General features: G+C 33.0%; 1 protein-coding gene across 45 annotated transcripts in view; it reads right to left on the bottom strand.

Moving 5' to 3' along the window:
* The window catches only part of LOC135205669 (zinc finger and BTB domain-containing protein 17-like), a 260,367-nt gene that overhangs the window by 176,789 nt on the left and 61,151 nt on the right, over window positions 1–22,427 (bottom strand). Inside the window, exons 6-7 of one of the 45 annotated variants that reach the window (XM_064236563.1) lie at window positions 11,835–12,004; window positions 3,856–3,877 (exon numbers count right to left, since the gene is read on the bottom strand). The exons of 39 other annotated variants lie outside the window; for them this stretch is intronic. In XM_064236563.1, coding sequence (XP_064092633.1) covers window positions 3,871–3,877; window positions 11,835–12,004 — 177 coding nt within the window. In that variant the 3' untranslated portion in view covers window positions 3,856–3,870. Of the gene's footprint in view, window positions 1–3,343; window positions 3,878–9,180; window positions 10,883–11,834; window positions 12,005–12,442; window positions 13,121–22,427 lie in introns of those variants that run through there. 5 more of the 45 variants (XM_064236551.1, XM_064236555.1, XM_064236562.1 and 2 more) reach the window with 5 other exon arrangements.

Here is a 22,427-nt window from a genome sequence, read left to right as displayed (position 1 = left end):
GAAGAAATATGACTGTGCTGAAAAAGGTTACTTACATATTGTCTTCTTGTTGCAGCAAAGTATTTTTGCATTAACTGGACTTTCTTTTTGACTTTTATAAATTGCTTAAAATACTGTGGGTCACTAGTAAGATGGACAACACTTATCAACTGTTTAAGAGATACTAGACTGTAACACATTTTGACTAGTATCAACCATAAGAAGATTAAGTTCAATAGCTCCACAATTAATGCCATATCCAAACAACACCAGCCTAACATAATCTTTGTGTAAATAATTGAAAAAGCAGAGAGTAACATATAAGTAAGGAAGACACTTGAACACTATACATAAGGCTTTAACCAGATTATTGGTGGGAAATGCATAGCATATTACAAAACTACCTGTTGCCACATCTACCAGTACTCAGTTTTGAATACCTTATTTTATAACACATGAATCAAAAAATGCGTACTTTAAAAGTTTTTAGCATGTTTTCCTAGACATAAGCAATCACATACATATACTGTGATTAGTAATTTTATTTGTAAACAAAATGAGAAGAAACATTTATAAATGTGACAATTGTTTCAGAAGATGCTGCCACTTTTCTTGTTACCTTTAACAGGCGACTTGCGGGTGGGCCAAGCCTACTAAACTACAAAGTTCAAAAGATTTGTTTCTTAAGCTACCCTTTCCATAAGCCCCACCGCCCAGTCTAGTTCAGAACTTAAGCACCAAAAAGAATGACATTTTGTTTATGGTTACTGAGAACAATAGACAGTAGTGAAATTAATTAATTCCTACAGAAAGCATGCTGTGGAACGGTCAATCATGGAAGAGTCTGTAAGTGGTCATCTGCCGGGAATAGCCCAACTATAGTTAATTATGTTTATATAAGTAATTTGTCACAGAAAAATTACATGGCAGTCCACTCCTTGAATTATAGCAAGCAGTTATATGTGCCACTGAGGCAACAAGGTTGAGCAAAGCTACCACTCAATTGCTGTTGCAAAGAGACAAGGGAGTCTGAGGGGAAATGATGCAACTCCACAGAATTGTTCTTAATTTCTATGTCAGAGAAGAAAAACCTAATCTTGATAAAATTTGTGCGATTATAAAGAAAATCTTATTGTAAGAAATAATGAATGGGAATTCCCAATTTTTATTACTTTTAATGAAAAGATAATGAAATAAATTGCTATGTAATATATGCAAAACTTAAAGGTATCAGTCATATCAAAAGCAGTGGATCCCCATATATGAGGGGGATGTGTACCAGACTCCCCACCCAAAATAGCTAATTCCCTTATACTTAAAACCCCAATAAAAATTCTTAAAACTGCCTACAGGCAGTCCCCAGTTATGGGTGGTTTCGGTTAATGGCGATCCAGTTTTATGGTGCTTGTCTAGGCCCATAAAGTCAGCGATTTATGGCGCCATAAGGGCTGAGTTTCAGTTAATGGCCCATAAGGTACTGATAATAGAGTTATGGTACTATAACATATCTAACAGAGGCACCATTAATTGGTTATCAGTGCCATAAGCACCATAAATTGCCGAGCCTCAGTTAATGGTGGTTTTCGCTTATCAGCAACCCACCAAGAACAGAACCACCCCTCCTCCCCCCCGATAACCGGGGACTGCCTGTATTTTTGTTGGTTCAAACTCGAGAAAAACCTGCTAAACATTACTATATATACTGCTTTTTCTAATAGCTTAATCACCAAAAGTAAATTCAACCATGAAATTTATATGAAAATTCAGTAATTTGTGGATATTTGTCATAGAAAAATACTGCAATATGCAAATTTCCAGCAAGTAATGGGTATAGCATAAGGTCCATAAAGAAATCCACAAATACACAAGTCCGCAAATAGTGGAGGTTGACTGTATAACAGAATAATTAGTCTCAAAAGTAATAACCACATAAGAAAGGGGATTGACTTTACGGGTTAGGATTTATACGGTCAGTTGAACTAATTAGGAGGATGATTTAAAGGTTAAGAAAGGATTGGCAATAGGTCTTTGATCAAAGAGGTAAACAATCTATCAGTTTAGATCAGTTGAGCTTTAATACCATTATCATTCTTATTGATAAGTAATCTACCCAAACCAGAGTTTAGGCTGGCCTAAAAGGGTTTTTAAACATGAGATTAAGAGTTTATTAATAAATTGTACCTCGTCTAAAATAATTTGAAAATTACAATTCTGTCAAAACTTCTAGGTTACTTGTTTCAAAACATGACACCTTCAATGTTTGTTAAATTTGGACATTCATATAAAATGGATTATGTAGGATATTCATCAAATAATCAGTCAAAATAAGATTGACCTATTAAAAAAAAAAAAAAAAACCTTCAATGTAGCATTCAACAAAGTTTGCCATTGATTAAAATGACAAATTTTCTAAGACAATTTGTATTTTTCATAGCAACAAACCTTCGATCTTAACAATAGGATAATTTTCTAGCGCCTGGCTGGATCTGGTTAAATTGCAGATGAAAAGCAAGGTATCTTGTGAGATCTGGCAATGCGTGCGTATATCGGGTGAAAACTGGTCAAGGACCACACACCCATGCTACTACGTTCAGTCTTTCTTAACCACCTGGGTGAGAGTCGTGGTTGCCCTCTCTCAGCCTTATACTTGGTTCATTGCCCGTTTTCGCTTGTGACTCTGTGTCTGAGTGCTTGTATTATGGCTTCTTCTGCTCCTTCTCAGCCTCAAGTAATATATAGAATACGATGTAAACTTGTTTTATAAAGGGAATTTTTCTAGTGTACTCTCAATCTTGAGTACTTAAAAGTAAATTTCTGCAGTATCTTACTTTTAATAATCTCAGTTGTTAGCTTTATTCATTCCAACTTGATTCAGCCACACTACAGGTACATATTTCTTTAGCCAAAACCACAAATATACATCCAGTCATACACTGCTGGTGAAAACCTTTAACAGTAGGAACATGGGTAGTACGAATATGGAAAGAAACTGACCAGCTAGAAAAGTATGGCCCCATCCCATTACACCTTCCTTCCCAGCTGTCCCTTGGACAGCAAGACTTTACTGCACAATTTGTATTCAATTATGAGCTTCCCCATAACATAAGAGAAAAGTTTTCAACAGGCAATGGTCTGCACATGGTTAAACATGAAAATTTTTTTGATATATGTAAATACATACTATACTATAACAAAATTAAATCATCATTTAGGCAGAAACTGTTATATTCTATGTAAAACCAGAAAAATGTGCAGACATTTAAGAAATATGATATACCTGGCATGGACAAACATTTTAATGGTTTAGTAACAGCAAGCTTACCCTTTACAAACAAAAAAGAATGGGAATTAAAAGAACTTTGAATTCATTTTCATACTGTATTTAAAAATATATAATTTCCTAAAAATTGTAGAATACACAATACATTTACAAAGCTAGCGAGAGAGAACCGAGTAAAAAAAATTCCATTGATACTAAGGAGAGGCCTCTCCTTTCTTATTACAAACTAATTTTGCAGCAGTATCACAAATAAAATATATGACCAATTTTGAAAAATGGTGTAGAAAATAAACCAAATTTACAATAACCTGTAACATTTTTTCCCAAAAATACTCCAGCTAGATTTTCATATCAATTCATAATGTGATCATCCTGGGATCCCAAGTTGTCTCCATGCTTAGCAACAACATGAGCCCTTACATTTCCTTTCCGAGCAGAGTGAAAGTTGCAGTATGGACACTTAAAAGGCTTTTCTCCCGTATGAACCATAACATGGCGTTTGAACTCAGCCGCATACCGGAATCTTTGCTGACAGTATGGACACATGTCATGTTGAAACTTGTGAGCCCCTCTCCTAATAAACGTGAAGTTGCTCGCCTCCCTGCCATCGCCTACTCCCTAAGGGGACAAAACCCTCTTATTATTGCTAAACAAATTCAACCACATAAAATTAATGCTTTTCAACCATTTAAAAAAAAAAAAAAAAAAAAAAAAAAAAAAAAAAAAAAACAAAAAAAAAAAAAAAAAAAAAAAAAAAACTGAAGGCATGAGCTATATTACGTATATAACTCGCAAAATGCTTCCATTAAACTCTAAGCTAAGCGTAATCAATTCACTAAAACTGAAATTCAATACCATTATGTATACGTATAATGGTCTGCTGCCCCAAGTCTATACATATCAAAATGGAATCACTTATTCAAAAAAGTTGAAAGCCATTCATTCATATTGCTATGAGCCTTAACAGGTATTACAAAATATTTCTCAAAAATCATAAACATCCCCAAAGGAGAGAAAAAAAAAATAACAGTATGTACAACCATAAAAACGTAAAGTTCCTCCAAATGTAACCAATTTGTTTTGTTATTCTTCCTGATTTCTAAGTCAACACAATCACCAATTCAGCTGCTTAAGTTGAACAAGAGGTTAACCTCTTCATTACCGAAAGTTTGTTTGGAGGTAGGTGGGTACCACCATTCAAGTCAAGCTACTACACCGCACCGGTTGCATAAAGGTGGTACGCATAGTACCACCAAAACTCCTCTTTTCAGATAGGGATTCCAATCATTCTGTAATTTCGGTTTTGAAGAGTTTGGAGCAAAATAAACAGTATGACACGATGCCAGACGTATGATGAACCCAAAAAAATATTATTACTGCTTATAGTAGTGTGTAGGTGACAGATGAACTGCGTCTCAACAAAAATCACAAACCAGACAAGCGTAAACATGTAATAACTTCTACCCAAGTAAAAAACCAGTTGTATCATCATTTACTGTATTTATTTATTTATTCACTTATTACATTTTACAAATAAAAAAGATATGAACACCAGATAAATGAAGGTAGAAATAAAGCCTTATAGTAACTTTAATATATAAAAAACCAAACCAAAAGAGAGAAAAAGCGAAAAAGCGATTTTTTCTGAGGACAAGAAACTTGGAAAATTAGTTTAGATACCCTGATGCCCCTAAAGTTGTTTTCTGTGATGAAACTAATCTTAGAAAACGTAGAAAATGACACCGACCACCAATTTTTGAAAGATATACTATAAAATTTGCGATTTCCATATTTATTGGCGGGGCTTTCGCTTTAGTTTTTGCTCTTTTTTTTGTAATTACGTGCTTATTTACTGTTCTATTTTGATAATACTTTATGTGCATGTTCCAGGTGCAATATACCAACATTCTGTAAGACCGAATTTCTATTCAAGACCGTAGTTTTCTCACCGACCACTAGTGTCCTTGTACAAGGGACACTGAGTTTCACATTTTTTTTCATAAATCATTTATTTTCCCTGTAGGATGATAAAACTAACAGAGAATATGCGTTATTATAGTGCTAATAATACCTGATAATTTCATTAGCCTGTCTTGATTAGTGTATTTTTTGGCAAATATTTTTACGATCGGCACCCTCCAAACTGGAGTCCACTACCAAGAGATTCAGTTCGGCAGCGAACGCAATGTTTACATTCTGCTCACCCACCCGGTAAAGAAGGGGTTAAGGAATGGAGAATATTTTCGGGAAATTAAAGTGTAAGGAAATTTAAGGCATCACTACCAAGATATTGCTTTTTTTCTTGGCAAAAATGAAACAAACAAAACTAAAAAATAAAATAAGATAGAATAAAATGCATATTATTTATCATAAAAAAAAAACCTTCTCTAATGATTCACATCCTAATTTCTCTAACCATAACCAGACGCAATGCAAAACATTAGCGAAACCAGATCAGATTAAGTTTAGGCAAACTCTTATCTTCATTCATGCATACAATTGCACTGTGTTTATGTAAAATTAGCACTATAATATTATCACTGGGAGTAGTCTTTTGTCCTGAAGAACTTCTTTTTCTATCTAGGAACACTGAACACTTTATATATCCTGAGCGTAATAGAATAAGTATCATGAGACAATTCCTACCCTATTCTTTTGTACACAAAGAAAATAACACCAAAAGAATTCAAAATTTAAATGGTGTCTAGAAAAAGAGAAGCCTTAACAAGGGAATCTTATACCAATTATAAATACTACATATGCCGTATATTTCTGTGTATAAGACCACCTTTAGATAAGAGAAGGGCAAAACTCATGGCAAATTTTCATGAATTTATCTCATATCTGTAGTATAGGATGACTTCTAAATTAAAAATCTAAATGTTTTTTGGAGAAAAATGATTATTTGCAATAATTAAACAGTACAACTATATTAATAATAATGACGACTTAAATAAAGGTTGTTTTCCTTGTTGTATCCAATAACAGTATTACTATTATCATATTGTTACTGTGTTGCAGAATATAAACATCGTCATACATCATTTTCATTTAATATTGTTTACATTCTCAAAATCTCGGCTGATTTGAGTATTACCGATATCTTTATTGCCATTATTTGTTATGAGAGATATAATTCAGAGATACCTTTTATCATAAATTATTGAAGTTTGGTTGAAAATGTGCACATATTACTTTACTTCATTGTATAAGCATTGAGTAGGTGTGATTCCCGTTCCGAACATCATTGCCGCCTGGCCATTATTCATTTTATTCACCCTCGGCTATAACCTGCAGCTTTAATTTACTAGTATTCTTTCTTGAGATTTCCACTGCATGAGAAATTAACAAAAATGTATTTTATTTTTAGTTAATGGAAGCCACCATTGAGAATCGGCAGGGTTTAACAATTTTAACAGAGCCCTTACTAAATGCTCGATAGTTACGGTAAATGACATCAGCAATCAGCTGTTTCTCAATTCGGTTGTTTATACCAATACATGTTTACAATAATCACTTCATTCAGATTTCTAAAGAGAGAGAGAGAGAGAGAGAGAGAGAGAGAGAGAGAGAGAGAGAGAGAGAGAGAGAGATTGCCTCAGTCAGGTTGTTACACTGATAGATATCCACTTGCAAAAGTCGAATAATAGTTTTATTGAGAATAATGATAATTTAAATAAAACATGTTTTACTGTAATCATATTACATGTATTATTGTTCTACATTATAGGAACAAAACGACAATGTGCCATTTGCATTCTAGGTTTGTTTACAGTCTCAGCTGATCACGTTTTACCGATATTATCACTGTCTTTAGTTGCTGAATGGAACTTTACTCAGAGATACATACATTCCTTTCGTAAATGATCAAAGTTGGGTTTAACAAAGCCCAGTCTATATGTTTTTCATACAGAAAGGTTGTTTTATTTACATTTCGTCGTCATTCTCAAACAACCGCTAATAATACTAGAATAATGAACAGTAATTATTTACACAATCATCGTTTTTATGGCTAAATTGTTCGAAACACCTACAATTTTAAATTACAAACTGCTTTGCGTGCTGCCTCACTTGATGTTCGCTGCGTTTATTATAAAAGCACGGGGGAACATGAAAATAGTCATAATATAATTTCAAATCATGAACGGTACCGAAGATGATTTGTATCGACGATGAAGCCGAAGTCAACTCGCCAGAACCAGACAGGAATCCCTAAGATGGTGGTACATGTGATCAATCTAGTGATATGTATGAGAAACCTTTAATGAAAATTAATATTGTCATCATAAATGTTATTACTACTGTAATTACACTACCATTGAAATTTCTTAAAAGTTTCCGAAAGGTAAAGGATGCGGTCAATGCAACCTCAACTCGATGTTTACATTTTCTCAGCTGGGATCACATAGATAAGTTTCTATCATTGATTTCGAATTACTCCTCAAATAAACTATATGTTATGAAGATATGCCATTAATATAATGGTAAAATGGTTTTATTACCTTTATTATAATTATATTTCATAAAGTGAATCTTTATGTATGTTGGTAGTTAGGTTATAGCACCGAGGCCGAGGCTAGCATACAGATATGCATCTGTATGGTGTGATCTTTAGTATTGCAGTATAAGACGATCCCCAATTTTTAGGGGTGAATTTTAGGATTAAAAGGTTGTCTTATACACGAAAATATAGGGTAAATATGTGTATATGTATATATCTGTGTATATGAAAAAGAAATATATATATATATATATATATATATATATATATATATATATATATATATATATAGATATAGTATAGATATGATATAGATATGATGATATAGATATATATATATATATATATATATATATATATATATATATATATATATATATATATATATATATATATATATATATATATTATATATATATATATAGACATATCTATTTCTATTATAATCGATATAAGATATCTATAGCTATATCTATATATATATATATATATATATATATTAGTATATATATGATATATCTATATATAGATATCATATATATATATATATATATAGATATATTATATATATATAGATAGTATATATATATATATATATATAGATATATATATCTATATATATATATAGTATATATAGATATATATCTATATATCATATATATATATACTATATATATATATATCTATATATATATATATATATCTATATATATATATATCTATCTACTATATAGATATATATATATAGATAATATATATATATATATAATATATATTATCTATATATCTATATATATCTATATAGATATATATCTAAATATATCATATATATATATCTATATATATATCTATATATATATATCTAATATATCTCATATATAATATATATATATATATATATATATATATATATATATATACACAGTGGTTCCGCCGTATTCTCGGGGGATACGTACCAGACCCCCCGTGAACAGTTAGATCCCGTGAATGTTTGGAACCCCTATAAAAATGCTTAAAACCTCCTATCTCATTAGTTAAAACTCAAGAAAAAACTACTCAAAATTTTCATACATAGTTTTATTAATAATTTTACCACAAAAAGTGCATTTTATGATTATTAAAAAAAAAAAAAAAAAAAAAAAAAAAAAAAAAAAAAAAAAAAAAAAAGAGAGAGAGAGAGAGAGAGAGAGAGAGAGAGAGAAGCGAGAGAGAGAGAGGAGACGAGAGAGAGATGTTTGTGGATATTTCTCAGAAAAATAACGCGAATGTGCGAATTTTCCGCGAATAATGCAGGGAAACGTTCCCAAGAGAAATCCACGAATGTGTGAATCCGTGAATCTTGAGAACGCGAATACGGGGGTCCACTGTATATATAATATATATATATATAATATTGTCATATTACACAGCCGTGATTCAAATACATATGTACTACATTGAGCTACAAATGTCCTTTAATATTTAATTCACTCTACCTTGGAATTATTATATATTTGGATATATGTTAACAGAGGGGGAATTTTTTAGTCAATAAGAAATTTGTCAGCTCACAGGCATGAACCATGGAACCAACAAATTCAGGACAGACAGTCAAGCATTCTAGACCTCACCTACCGGGTGAGATATATAAGTTTATGCTGCCTCTCACCTACAAATCCCTGTTGCGCTCAGGTATTTGTTGTTTTGGAGTCAGCATCAACCCACCTAGACCTTGGTAACATTGTAGTGCTTTTGTCTGCACATAACCATTTCATGAGGCATATCACATTACCATGATTCACATACATACATAGAGCTACAAGTATCCTTTAATATCTAATTTGCTCTAACTTGGAATTAATATATTTTCATATATATATGTTAATTGAAGTGCCTGTGAGCCAACGAACTTCTTATAGACTAAAAAATTCCCGTTTGTTAACATATTTGAAAACATTAATTCCGAGGTAGAGCGAATTAGATATTAAAGGACATTTGAAGCTCAAAGTATGTATAAAACACACAGAAAAACATATACCCAAGTTTTTTCAGAGTTTTACCACAAAAAGTGCATTTAGTCATGAAAATATTTAATTTAGTAATTTGTGAACATTTCTCAGTGAAAAAATACCGCGAATGGGCAAGTTTTCCATGAACAATGGGTATGTACAGTTCTTAGAAAATTCTGCGAATAGGAGAGTCCGCAAATAGCAGGGGTCGACCGTTTACATATTAGTATATATAAATTACACAAACATACTTGTATAGTATATATACATACATACATACATACACACATACACACACACATCCCCCAGCAGTGTTGCTTAAGAGGTATACCATTGTTAATAAATGCAAGTAATATTACATTCTCAAAACTTCTTAAAACCATATTTAATTTCAAATCTGCAATATCTGCCCTCAGGTACTACATACAATAATTTCCAGGACAAAGGTCTAAAAAAGATAATCACATACAGTTAAATTTCGACATCACTAATCAAAAACAAATTAGTCTAAAAGTCACTTTTAAATGTACAATGTATCCTTGAAATGCACAAAATACAGTACATTGAAGAAGGTAACAGTGAACATGCTAATTCATATTAAAAAGAAGAAAAAAAAAATAGCCTGCACAGTGGATGCCAAAGAAAATGTTCCTACTGCCTATTATGACATGGTGCTAAACAATAAATTTTATAAATGAAACACAATCACACCAAATGCAAACTGGCAGTTTTTCCTATTTACAAGGCTTAAATTACAATATACTGTACCTCTTTTCTCATCTAGAGTAAAAGTTTCTTGGTTGTAAATGAGATTTTGTACATAATTACTACTAACATACATTTGCAAAGTAAGAATACCATGTATGTACAAGTTAATTTAATGGTTATCAATTAACTCATGAAAGTAGGATGTCTTCTACACATATGTATTCTGAGGTTACTTTTCTGTGCTGAGCGATGTTCACAGTACGGACACTGAAAAGGCTTTTCTACCATGTGTATTCTTGCATGGCGTTCCAGGTCACTAGGATACTGGAAGACTTTTTGGCAAACACTGCATCTATTTTCTGAAGATTTGCGACTCCTTCCATAAAACCTTTCATCCCTGAACGTCGTTTGGTCAACTCCGAAAGTCTAAGAGATAAAGCCCTCAATTAATTTCATTATATTTATAATTACCTTTTCTTTAGCTTACAGACCAAAAGGCAAAACAGACAAAAATTATAATAAAATCTTTGCTTACATATCGCCTAAAACATTATTAGCATATACTAAATATAAATGAGACATGATTACCTAAATGAAAACAATACTAATACGTATACTATTCTGAATTTCAAAACATAACAAATTTATAGTTTTATACAAATTTAAAAACTAGGGTGGAAAATTAGTGTAGAGGTGTACAAGCAGTCTCTGGTTATTGGCGAGGGGGTTCCGTTCCTGATGGCGTGACGATAATAGCTCCGATCCCAGGTTATCTGCACTGATGACCAGGGAACAGTGCATACTGGCGCTGAAAATCCAGTTCATCATCATGAGACAAGCGCCATAAAACCAGATCACCGATAACCAGGGACTGCCTATATACGTACATGCACATACACTGAACTTGATAGCACATTGAGATGTACAACCTTATAAAAGTGACCAAATCTCTATTTCTTTACCTAACCCCCTTAAACCCGTGAGAACACTATTGAAATACATAATTTTCTGTAAAACTGACATTCTAAAAAATGTTGCCTATCATCAACCCATGCAATCACTTTGCTAATACAAAATGACACAAGCCAAAATAAGTATACCAGAACTGCAGGGTATTCATAAACTGATGCCTAATACACAAAAACAATCAATTACTATACAACGAATGACTTTATCAATAAATCTCTCATTGCTGGAAACAACAGGTACACTTCAAATCCATTCCAGTAGCAAAACATTCAAAACAACGAGGGATCCTTCTTCCAATGAGTTTTTCAAGTTTCACTGATCAACATCACTAGTACTACTATAAAAGAACGAATTTTTGTGAACATTAATAATGTGAGACTTTACACTGCCTTTCTGAGCAGCAGAGTACCTGCAGTAGGGACATTTGAATGGTTTCTCCCCTGTATGAATCCTAATATGGCGTTCCATGTCAGACCGGTACTGAAAGACTTTCCGACAAAGAAGACATTCTTGAGGATTACGGCCCCTCCTTCCACATGAACTCTCTACGCAGCTTGTCTTAGTGGCATCACCTGGAGACTAGGGGATAAAGCCCTACATTATTTTTACTGTAAACGACACTTCTCAACAAACATTAATAACTATGTACTACCTGCAAATCAACCAGACAAGCTTTTCCTAGATAAAACTGTCACATTATACAGAACTTACTCTGTGTTCTATGAACCAAAGGTAATTCTTTCCTGACTACTAAACTTAATGAATAGTTAATGAAAATATTTCTATATTTTTAGAAGTACAGTACTAAGGGGATTCCATGGAAAATGGAAAAAACTATGTAGATATAATACTAATTTTCCCCTCCTCCAGAAAACATTTACACATTTTACATTGAACTGTTTCCAGCTACCATACTATGCACAACACACACAATTTTAGTAATGTTGCCACTGTAATGTAAAATTTCCAGATTTTCCCTATAGTATTATGTACATTTAGGCTAATAAAGATCATATCCTTACTTCCATGTATATTTCAAGATTGTGTAACATCATTTTACAACAGAGTACTAATTTAAAAAAAGTCAAATACATAGTATAGACCACACATTGATGATCAGCTTACATAGTAATTCATCAAACAAAATGTTGACTAGATCAATATTTTTGCTAAAATTTGAAAATTTAAAAAACTGCATAAAGCCATCCCTTACTTCTAACACATGAACATTCACAACTTGAATGTCATAATTCAGTATATATTGCTATTCAACTACAGAAGCATTTTCAATAACAGAAATAACAAAAACCTATCCAGGAAAAAATTATACACTCAAACGAGGCACTTCCTAAGGTCTTCTTGCCACAAAGATGCACATCTATGATTTTCAAAACAGACACATCACTTACAATATCCTCAACCAATTTTACTACCATTCATCAACAGTCAACTACACATTTCCTTATGCATATTGAAAACATGAATCTTGACATTGCCTTTCTGAGCAGTACAGTACTTGCAGTAGGGACACTTGAATGGTTTCTCCCCAGTATGAATCCTAATGTGGCACTTCAATTCTGCACAAGAACGGAAAAATCCCTTACAGTAGGGACACTGGAACCGTCGTGGCAAGGAGTATCCTCCGCTTCCAGTAAACCTTAATCGGCTCCTCTCGACACCAGCAACGCCTATCGCCTAAAGGGGGACAAAACCCTCTTATTACTGCTTAGTCAACAGTTCTTTCCAAATCGAATCCAGAACACAAGCACTTCATAAAATACTACACAGTATCTTCATGCATAACAGCTACTTTCCTGATACTCTTTGTTGTCATACACAAAACATTCAACCACTTCATCAAGTTCAATAAGTATTAAATTCAATTGTGTTCCAATAGGAATTAAGATAATTCAGTAATATCAAAGGTAATGCTCCCGTCCCAAATTCTTTATTGCCAGATATCTTTCAATTGAAAATAAAAGCCAGCATAATGGAAGTACAAGAAAAACAAAAAGTTCTCGTAATAATATACATATAAGGAAAATATTGTCTCATCTCCAGCTTTGATAATATAGTATGTGTCTACCTAACATAAAACCAAACTTTTGGAAATGTACTTCAATCAATTTTAAATGACAAATTCAACTTTTCCTACCTTTTGCCTTTCTGGAAATCTTAAAAATTACTAGTTATAAGGAGTGAATCCTAACCTCAAGAGTCCTTCTGATGGTAGCTAACCAAACAATGAGAGCAACTGAGCGTTTACAGCAGAACACGTAGAGGAAATAAACTCAAAAGAGCAGTGGACAAACATTGCACAGCAAAACTACAAGGTACATTTTCATTGACTTTCATGCTAGGTATTATTAGTATATCAGAACCATTCCTAAACCTCATCAATTTTGTGTATTTACCTAAATAACAAACACTAATTTCCTTAGCCGAGTGTAGCTTATTAACTTCCTTCACTAAGCATCAAGTCCTGACAAACAATATGATAGTGTACACTATTTCTATAATGAAAAGCAATTTTTTTTCACCAGAAGTAGGGTACTGCATTAGTGATAAAAAAACCTTAAATGCAAAGTTGACAAATTTTCAGTTATCTACCTTTTTCGCCCCAATTCCTTTCTTTTCCCTCATGTCGGCAGCAGCCTACTGCTTCCTTTCATGGCTACACCACACCCTACTGTCTTTGCCTTCTTTTTCTTTTGGAACCACGCCAACGAAGAGGAATTATTTTTCCAGAGCATAAAAAATATGAAAAAATAGTTATATGAACATACAGTATTATATTGTACAGTGAGGTTAAACCCCCATATTCCTTTCCTTTATATAATCACCAACCTTAACCTCTTAGAATTTCATGAGCATAATAAACAATTCAAGAACGAATGAACTTATTCTGAAGACCCGCTGATAGGAGAGCAAAGAGTTTGTTTGTTATGGAAGAAAATAATCAGGATATAAAACAGCAATCATCTTTCTACTTCTTTAATTGCACGGTTTATTGAAAGAATACAATGATGTCTGGAAAAAAACAAACTATCGGCTTTGGGTATTTTACTACATGGCATTTTTGCTAAGAACAATAATAATTTGCAGCTAATGGCAGATCTTACTGGTTAAACCTGTAATATCACACCAAGTTGCATATTTTTATAAAATTCACCTAAGAAAAAGGGGAATATTTTCTGTTCACCCAAATAAAGTCCTCTCCTTTTAGACAGCAACAGTGCTGCCATGATAAGACCGAACCAAGTTTGTCACTTTTACCAACACATATGAGAATCACAGAGAATATAAAGAAATGTGCTATCATGCATACAATGGATCATATGCACTGACCCACAATATCTTCTGTACCTAGACTCCTTGATAATAACGCAAGGTATACTTAGTGCTAATTCTGGAACCAAATATGAATAAAATATCCTATTTTCACACATCCAAGTTATGACGAAAGGTACTTATTCACCAATTATGTCAAACATAAACCTTTAGTTATGTACTTTCACTAGGAACCATGGCACAAAAAGCCCAAAACTGGAGCTGTATATACTTGAAATTTTTTCAAACAGTACCTAACAGCTGTCCCCAATGTATCAGCTGACACTTGATTGATACACGGATATCTGATTAAAGGGTACTGTACCTCTCTTACTGAGGATGTGAATATGTGAGTTTACTCTTAATTGTATTGTTTTTCCTTAACCAGTTTTAGATTCTTTTAATACTGCTGCACATATATGAATGTCAACCATACAAGATGAGGAAAATATGGAATATGTAGAGCTTTTGTTTATAGACAACATAAATCCGCACAGCGAATAAAAAAAACACTGCCTACCTATTTTGAGAGCTAACTAGTTCTGAAAAATAAAACCTGATGGATGTCAAACTTTCCTTTGTACTATACTATTTTCTTTTTCTTTTTGTCTCAGAATGTGAACTTGGCTTGAAGTTCAGATTCCAAAAGATATGGCACTAAAGTGACCTCACCAGGGAAGGTTTACTTTCAGTTTTATTCAACTCAATTATACTTCTGGATTATATGTAAAAAAAAAAAAAAATCTTTCAGATAGTATATGTAATCAATTCTATCATTTTTAATTCATGATCAATACCTACCCTGGAGAAGTTTTTATGTAATTCATATGGCAATAAGGTATGTTCTTATGACATTTTTGTAAGCATTTGTCTTAATTTCAACAATACAAAATTGCAATTTTCCAATGATACCATCAATATAAATCTATCAGCAATTGGCAAGCAGTTCACTGACTCGCTGATTATCTTGATTACAAGTAATTCTCTAATATGCTAAAGACAATTAAGTAATATGTACTACACTTTCCAGATCAAAATGTATGACATCTATGCACTAAACAATCATGACACTATATTCAATAATTACAGTACACATTCTAATTTACTGCTCCCATCTTTTCTCTGTTCATTTTGCATTTGTTTTTGGAGGTTAATACAAAACATCAAAAGCTAAGTGACATAACAGTTTCCAAAATAACAAGATAATCAACGAACAGTAAGCTGATATTTGTCACAATTTAATAAAAATATAACATCTACAACATGTACCATGATAGTTCTCTAAAAAGAGTAGAATTACGTCATGTAAAATAACCTTACCTTTTCAAAGCAAAAGGTTAAAATTTAGGTATACTAGTATGAACTTTTACTGAAAGGTCATGAAATCATTATAAAGATAAAGATAATAAACAATACTTTCAAGAGACACTATTCATGGTCATTTCAAAAGTCAACCCTTAATTCTACAATATACAGCCATAATCAGAAAAGGAGCCATAAGTTAGGGAAAAAGGAAAAAAAAAAAAAAAAAGCATTCACAATGCAAAATCAAAATACAACTGTAACAATAACACAAACCAGATTGCCAACACTAATGCCAATTTTCATTACTATTTCAATTTAATTATAATATCCACGCTCAGTGGATACAGGATGAAGGATATGAGAAAAAATAAAGTTGAAAGCTGAAACAGACAGAGAATAAAAGTTTTGAAAGGTTTGAGAGAATGGTTTAATTTCTAATTTCTGTGATATTATGATGTTGAAAAAAAAAGGATGCTAAGTAAATCAAATGTTCTGAATGAAAGAACCAGAGATTACACAAAAACTGAAATGAAAACAAAATATATCAACACCATCATAAGGAAAAGTAAGTGCAAGCTAGTCAGGGTAAGGAATAACCTATATGTATCAGGTTGGAATAAAATTTCGTAATCATATTTCAAAAACAAATACTATATATACGTAAATAATTCTCATGTTTTAAAAGTTATTTCCTTGGCAAGTGTTTTGGTTTTGCATAAGGAAATATCTAAATGAAATTTTATTTTTTCCTGTAAAGGAAGGTAACTCAACATGCATAAATTGCAAGATGTGTTGTGTACGTATAAGTATCCAAGGTCCTCGCTATATATCTGCTCAACATATGGAGTGTCTAAACATAACAGAAAATGTACCAGATGACCAGCTGTTATAGTGCAACTTATTTTTGTTTTTCTATTACAGTTATGTATAATGTTTAGCACTGATGGCACAAGCAAAGTTAGGTACATATTGTTGTAGATTAACTACCATGAGTTTCATATGTCATCAAGGCTACTTGGTGCAAAACAGCTACCCAAAATGATATTAACTAAACACTTACTATCTACAGCACACACACTATTTAGTCAATTACTTCCAAGAACTACCTTTCAGGTTATACTGTAATGAGAAGCCTGGCCTTTGGGTAAATGCTTTGATTTTTGTGAGCTAACAAATAATAATAATCACTGCCTTGTGAGATACGATCAATACTTTGGAATCTTGACTGAAAAAGAAAACCTAGCAATTATTGATTCTAGCCAACTGACATCATCCGCCAAGCAGGGTATGTTCTAGTGTTTCACCTGCCTTCATGTCTTAAACCTGGTTACACTATCATTTTGAACATTTATTCTTTCTGATTCCTTTGTTGCTAACCCTACCTGATTTTATTTGCTTATCATTAGTACTCACTGGATGTTTGCATGATTCAATATTTCATTTTTTTATAACCCTAATGTTAATGGATACTGAACTTGCAATAATTTTGCTACAGTTTATATTACATTTCTACATTACATTATTTTCCGCAGTTTAGAGAAACAGATGTGGGAAGTCTTTCCTGCTAATTGTAGTTGTCATAAAGTTTCTTTTAATTCTAGAGGCAATGATAACGGAACATTTTAACTTGTGTAACCTAGACCTGGGACCTATGGGTAGGCTTTCCCCAGTCTGGGACCTATGGGCAGGCTTTCGCAAGTCATTTTAAAAGTGAAAGGCTGGAAGGGATAAACAATCTTCTACTCCAGAGTTTAAGTTCCTATGGTTCTTGATAGCTCTCCTCTTAGCCCTCTCATTTCTGGTTTCAGACTTGCCTTCTACCTGTAGTAGCAAATTTGCTAATATAATTTTGATATTTTTAAACTCATATTTAATTAGCAGGTAACAGGTAAATGGGCAACTACAGCATAATTGCTATAAACAGAACTTTAAAGGTGTGCAACAAATTGTCCTAAATGTTATCTGTGCTATTAAGAACCTAAATCAAGATATAGACCCCACAGTTACTTCAAGAGGTTTGGTGGAGGATGATGCCTTTGGTAAAAGGTGGAGAAGGCACATCAGGCAACTGACCCCTCAATGTAGGGATACCGGTGGGAAAGAAGAGTTATTTCAATTATGTATAATTCCCATTATACTAGTACTTTCAGCACCCCAAAAACAAGATACTGCTGTAAGGTAAATAATTGTACATTACAACAAGCCAGAAGAATATATGGAAAAAAAAATTCACATTAAAACCTTACACAATAAATAGTATGTGTCCACCCATTTGAATTTTTTCCATTTATCCTTATATTATTTGCTTATAATAAATTCAAAAGCTGTTAAAGCATGGAATGAAAACTATAAAAATAATCTGCCAATTGAATGGTACAAAATTGGAATGAAATATTCATGGCATCAAATTAGTCTCTTTAGCAAAAAGCATGTGCCCAACTTGAAATATATACTACTAGAATTCAAGGGCACAGTCTTACTACAACAAAGCCATTTTTCGTCTACTAAAATTTTTCTAAATTTCCTAACCTTCAAACTTGCCTTCAGACGAAAATACAAGTGCATAGACATGTCAGATTAACACAATCTTGCTACTTCATTTACAAAATTTTGTAACTCACAGTTTCCTGCTTAACTCACTGATTGTAGAAAGTAGACAAATGTTTATTCTGCGCAAATACAAATCCAATTTTTACAGTTCTATTTTCTCCCATCTTAAAACAGATAATTGTCTCCCATCTTAAAACAGATAATTGCTGTTTAGTGTTTCAACTTTCTTTCTTTGCTTGCAGCACCTCTTGTTATTTGCATCCTTGATAATGCATAGTTTTTGCTATTTCATCTACTATGTTCTTTTGTGTTCACATAGTCACTGGTGCTTACTCAATCACATTTTTGTCTTTGATCTTGCTGAACGCAGATCCACCAGCTGTGCTCTCCAAAACTAACTTGCATGTGGCTTCACAATAGGTGGTAATATTACTTTCAAAAGAGGATCTGGAAGTGATATCATGCCTTGAAAATGTCCTTTGGGTGTTTGATTCTGTCTTAACTTCTTGTTGCCCAGTTGTGTGTTGATGTTGATCATTCAACACTCCAGTGTGAATAAGCTTCTTTACTAAGTTTATAACAAAATTTTTGATTTTTTCCTTTCCAATAAGGTCTGCAACTTTTCAAACTTAAAGTAGTAACATATTAAATGCCTTCCTCTTTGGTATCAACTATAAAGGAATGACTATCTTCCAACGTCAGTTTCTTAAATGCTTTCCTCTCCATCAAGACACAGAAATAAACATTGCAGCATTGCAACATGAGCTAGACAGGAGGCACACTAATCTGCCCATTCCTTGAAGGGTGCTCATCCTACCCTTTGGACAGGTCTGTTCATTCTCTATTAGTCCTTGCATATGCAGGATCTACTTACCAACACATCTTTGATACCTGTTTCCTGCTGATGCACCTATCCAGATAAGCCCATGGGTTGCTCTGAGGATACTCTTTTTAGTCATATTCAACAATTGAGTTTTCTCTGCTTTCCAGTCTTGGCTTTGATTCCAGATTGGCCAGGGATACATATTTATTGCAACCTGTGAAAGATCTTTGGAATCACCTTTTGTTAGCCATACTTGACAAGTTCCATGTTGCTAATTTCCCTGGTATGTCCCTCCTTCCAAACCTCTACAGTTACAGGGGCTGTAATTTAAAAAAAAGTTACTGTACCCACTGCTGAAAAGTCATCTTCAATGCTAGACTGGCAGCAATTCCAATCCAAACCTTGCAATTAGATGGCAATATTTAAATGTCCTTTAATAACTCCTTTACAGGAAGAACTGTTCCCTTTAATTCCATAAGAGGTGTTTTCTCATCAGCCAAGTCTCCAGACAGAAATGTTCACTCCTTGGTGGAGCTGTTTCTATAGAATTATGGTAAGAGAGCAAAAAGTAACAGATTTTTGTGACCACCATACTTGCCAGCAGATGCAACTTATGATGCACCTTATAATGAGCATGGAACCAGTGGTTATTCAGCAACAGGACCAATGGCTTAACGTGACTTCTGAACCACATCGAGAGTGAACTTCTATCACCAGAAATACACATCCCTAACCCCTTAGTGGAATGCCAGAGAATCGAACTCACAGCCACAGAGGTGGCAGGCCAAGACCATACCGATCACGCCACTGAGGCACTTTGAAACTGCATGAATCACAAGAACAAATTGCATATAATGAGAGAGAGAGAGAGAGAGAGCCATAATAAAAAGCAGTTACTATAATTTCTGAGATGAATACAACCAAGAACCTTAAGAGGTGTGTATGGAAGATGGAAGGGGACTGATTGTTAAAGACAGAAAAACAAATGTCTCATAAAAGAAGTGCAGTGTATATAAAATCTTAATTGGATAAAGTTAGCGCGTAATATCAGTTAAAACAGGAAGGCTGCACACTGATAGAAAAAACATGAATAATCTTCCGTCATCCATAAAAAGTAATATAATGGTATACCAAACCATGTGAGAGGATGTGCAATACTATGGGTTAGCATGACACACACACCGAGCATCAGACATAAACGAAGAGGCATACCAAGTCATTCACAACTTAGTATGGCTGAAAACTAATAGTACGTAATGTACAAAAATGACAATGCACAAACTAAAGAAAACCTTTAAGAATTCATATCTGCAAATCTATGTTGAAGGTAGTTTTGTTAAGAACAAAAATTCTACAAAAATTATGCTTTTCTAAAAATATAATGGTGCGATTAATACTCTTTCTGTGTAATTGTGGATATGATTGTCTGACATGAGATGCCAGAAAATAGAAGAAAATTAAAAGACTGCATATGTGAATGTCATGCAAATTGTAACAAATAGTAAGTATTAATTGGTGGTGACAAAAACTCAAGATGAAAAATTAAAGGGACCATTGGCAATAGTATCTTGCATATGACAACTAATGCAATAGCCAAGAATCTAAACAAGACACTATTTATGTGCAATCTTCATTACAAATCATGACCTTCATCCCTAAAAGTTCTTTAAAACTGGTAAGTTATCAAAAAAACTTCTTTATTCTCTTCCTTTCTTTTGCAAACTGTATAATGCTCGAGACTAAAAGGAGCATGACACAAGCATTTGGTCAACAAAGTTCTTAATAAGAGGTAAAAAGATCGTAACAGTTCATGGCAGTCAAAAACAAGGTAGGTTACTAAAGAAAAGTCTGAAGGAAAAGTTCTTTAACCCTTTAACGCCGATTGGACGTATTAAACGTCGATATAAATTGTCTGTTGGGTGCCGATTGGACGTATATACGTCGATATAAAATTTTTTTTTTTTAAATTCGCAGAAAAATAATTATAGGCCTACTAGGCGAAAACTTTTGAATCATGCACCTTGGGGGATGCTGGGAGCTCACGGATCAAGGCGTTGTTTTGTTTACAATCGTTACCCAGGCGCGCAAGCGCAAATTTCTTTCTTCTCGCACTAAAAAGCATCAGCGACACATCTCAGAAATTATTTCGTCACTTTGACATAATTTTTGCACCATTTTATATTAGCCATTACATGGAGTATTATATATGAAAATGTGCACAATTTCATGTAGAATACAACAAAAAACAACTCATGGTTGTAGCTTTTTTCAGTTTTGAAATATTTTCATATAAATAACGATAAGTGCCAAAATTTCAACCTTCGGTCAACTTTGACTCTACCGAAATGGTTGAAAAAAGCAATTTTAAGCTAAAACTCTTATATTCTAGTAATATTCAATCATTTACCTTCATTTTGCAACAAATTGGAAGTCTCCAGCACAATATTTCGATTTATGGTGAATTTATGAAAAAAAAATTTTCCTAACGTCTGCGCAGTATCTCTTCCGAAAAAATCATACATTTTTTTCGTCCAATTGTCGTAATGTTTGCACCATTTTAAATTAGCCATTATGTAAAGTTTTATATATGGAAATGTGCGCAATTTCATGTAGAATACAACAATAAAGCAACCCATGGTTGTAGCTTTTTTCAGTTTTGAAATATTTTCATATAAATAACGATAAGTGCCAAATTTTCAACCTTTGGTCAACTTTGGCTCGACTGAAATGGTAAAAAACGCAATTGTAAGCTAAAAATCTTACAGTCTAGTAATATTCAATCATTTACCTTCATTTTGCAACAAATTGGAAGTCTCTAGCACAATATTTCGATTTATGGTGGAGGAAAAAAAAAAAAAAAAAAAAAATCCTTACGTCCGCGCGGTAACTCTTCCGGAAAAAATCAGAAAATTTTTTGTCCGACTGTCGTAATGTTTGCACCATTTTAAATTGGCCGTTACATAAAGTTTTATATAAGAAAATGTGCGCAATTTC

This window comes from Macrobrachium nipponense, chromosome 24, assembly GCF_015104395.2.
Source record: "Macrobrachium nipponense isolate FS-2020 chromosome 24, ASM1510439v2, whole genome shotgun sequence".
NCBI classification, from domain to species: Eukaryota; Metazoa; Arthropoda; class Malacostraca; order Decapoda; family Palaemonidae; genus Macrobrachium; species Macrobrachium nipponense.
This window is presented reverse-complemented; position numbering and strand designations above follow the sequence as displayed.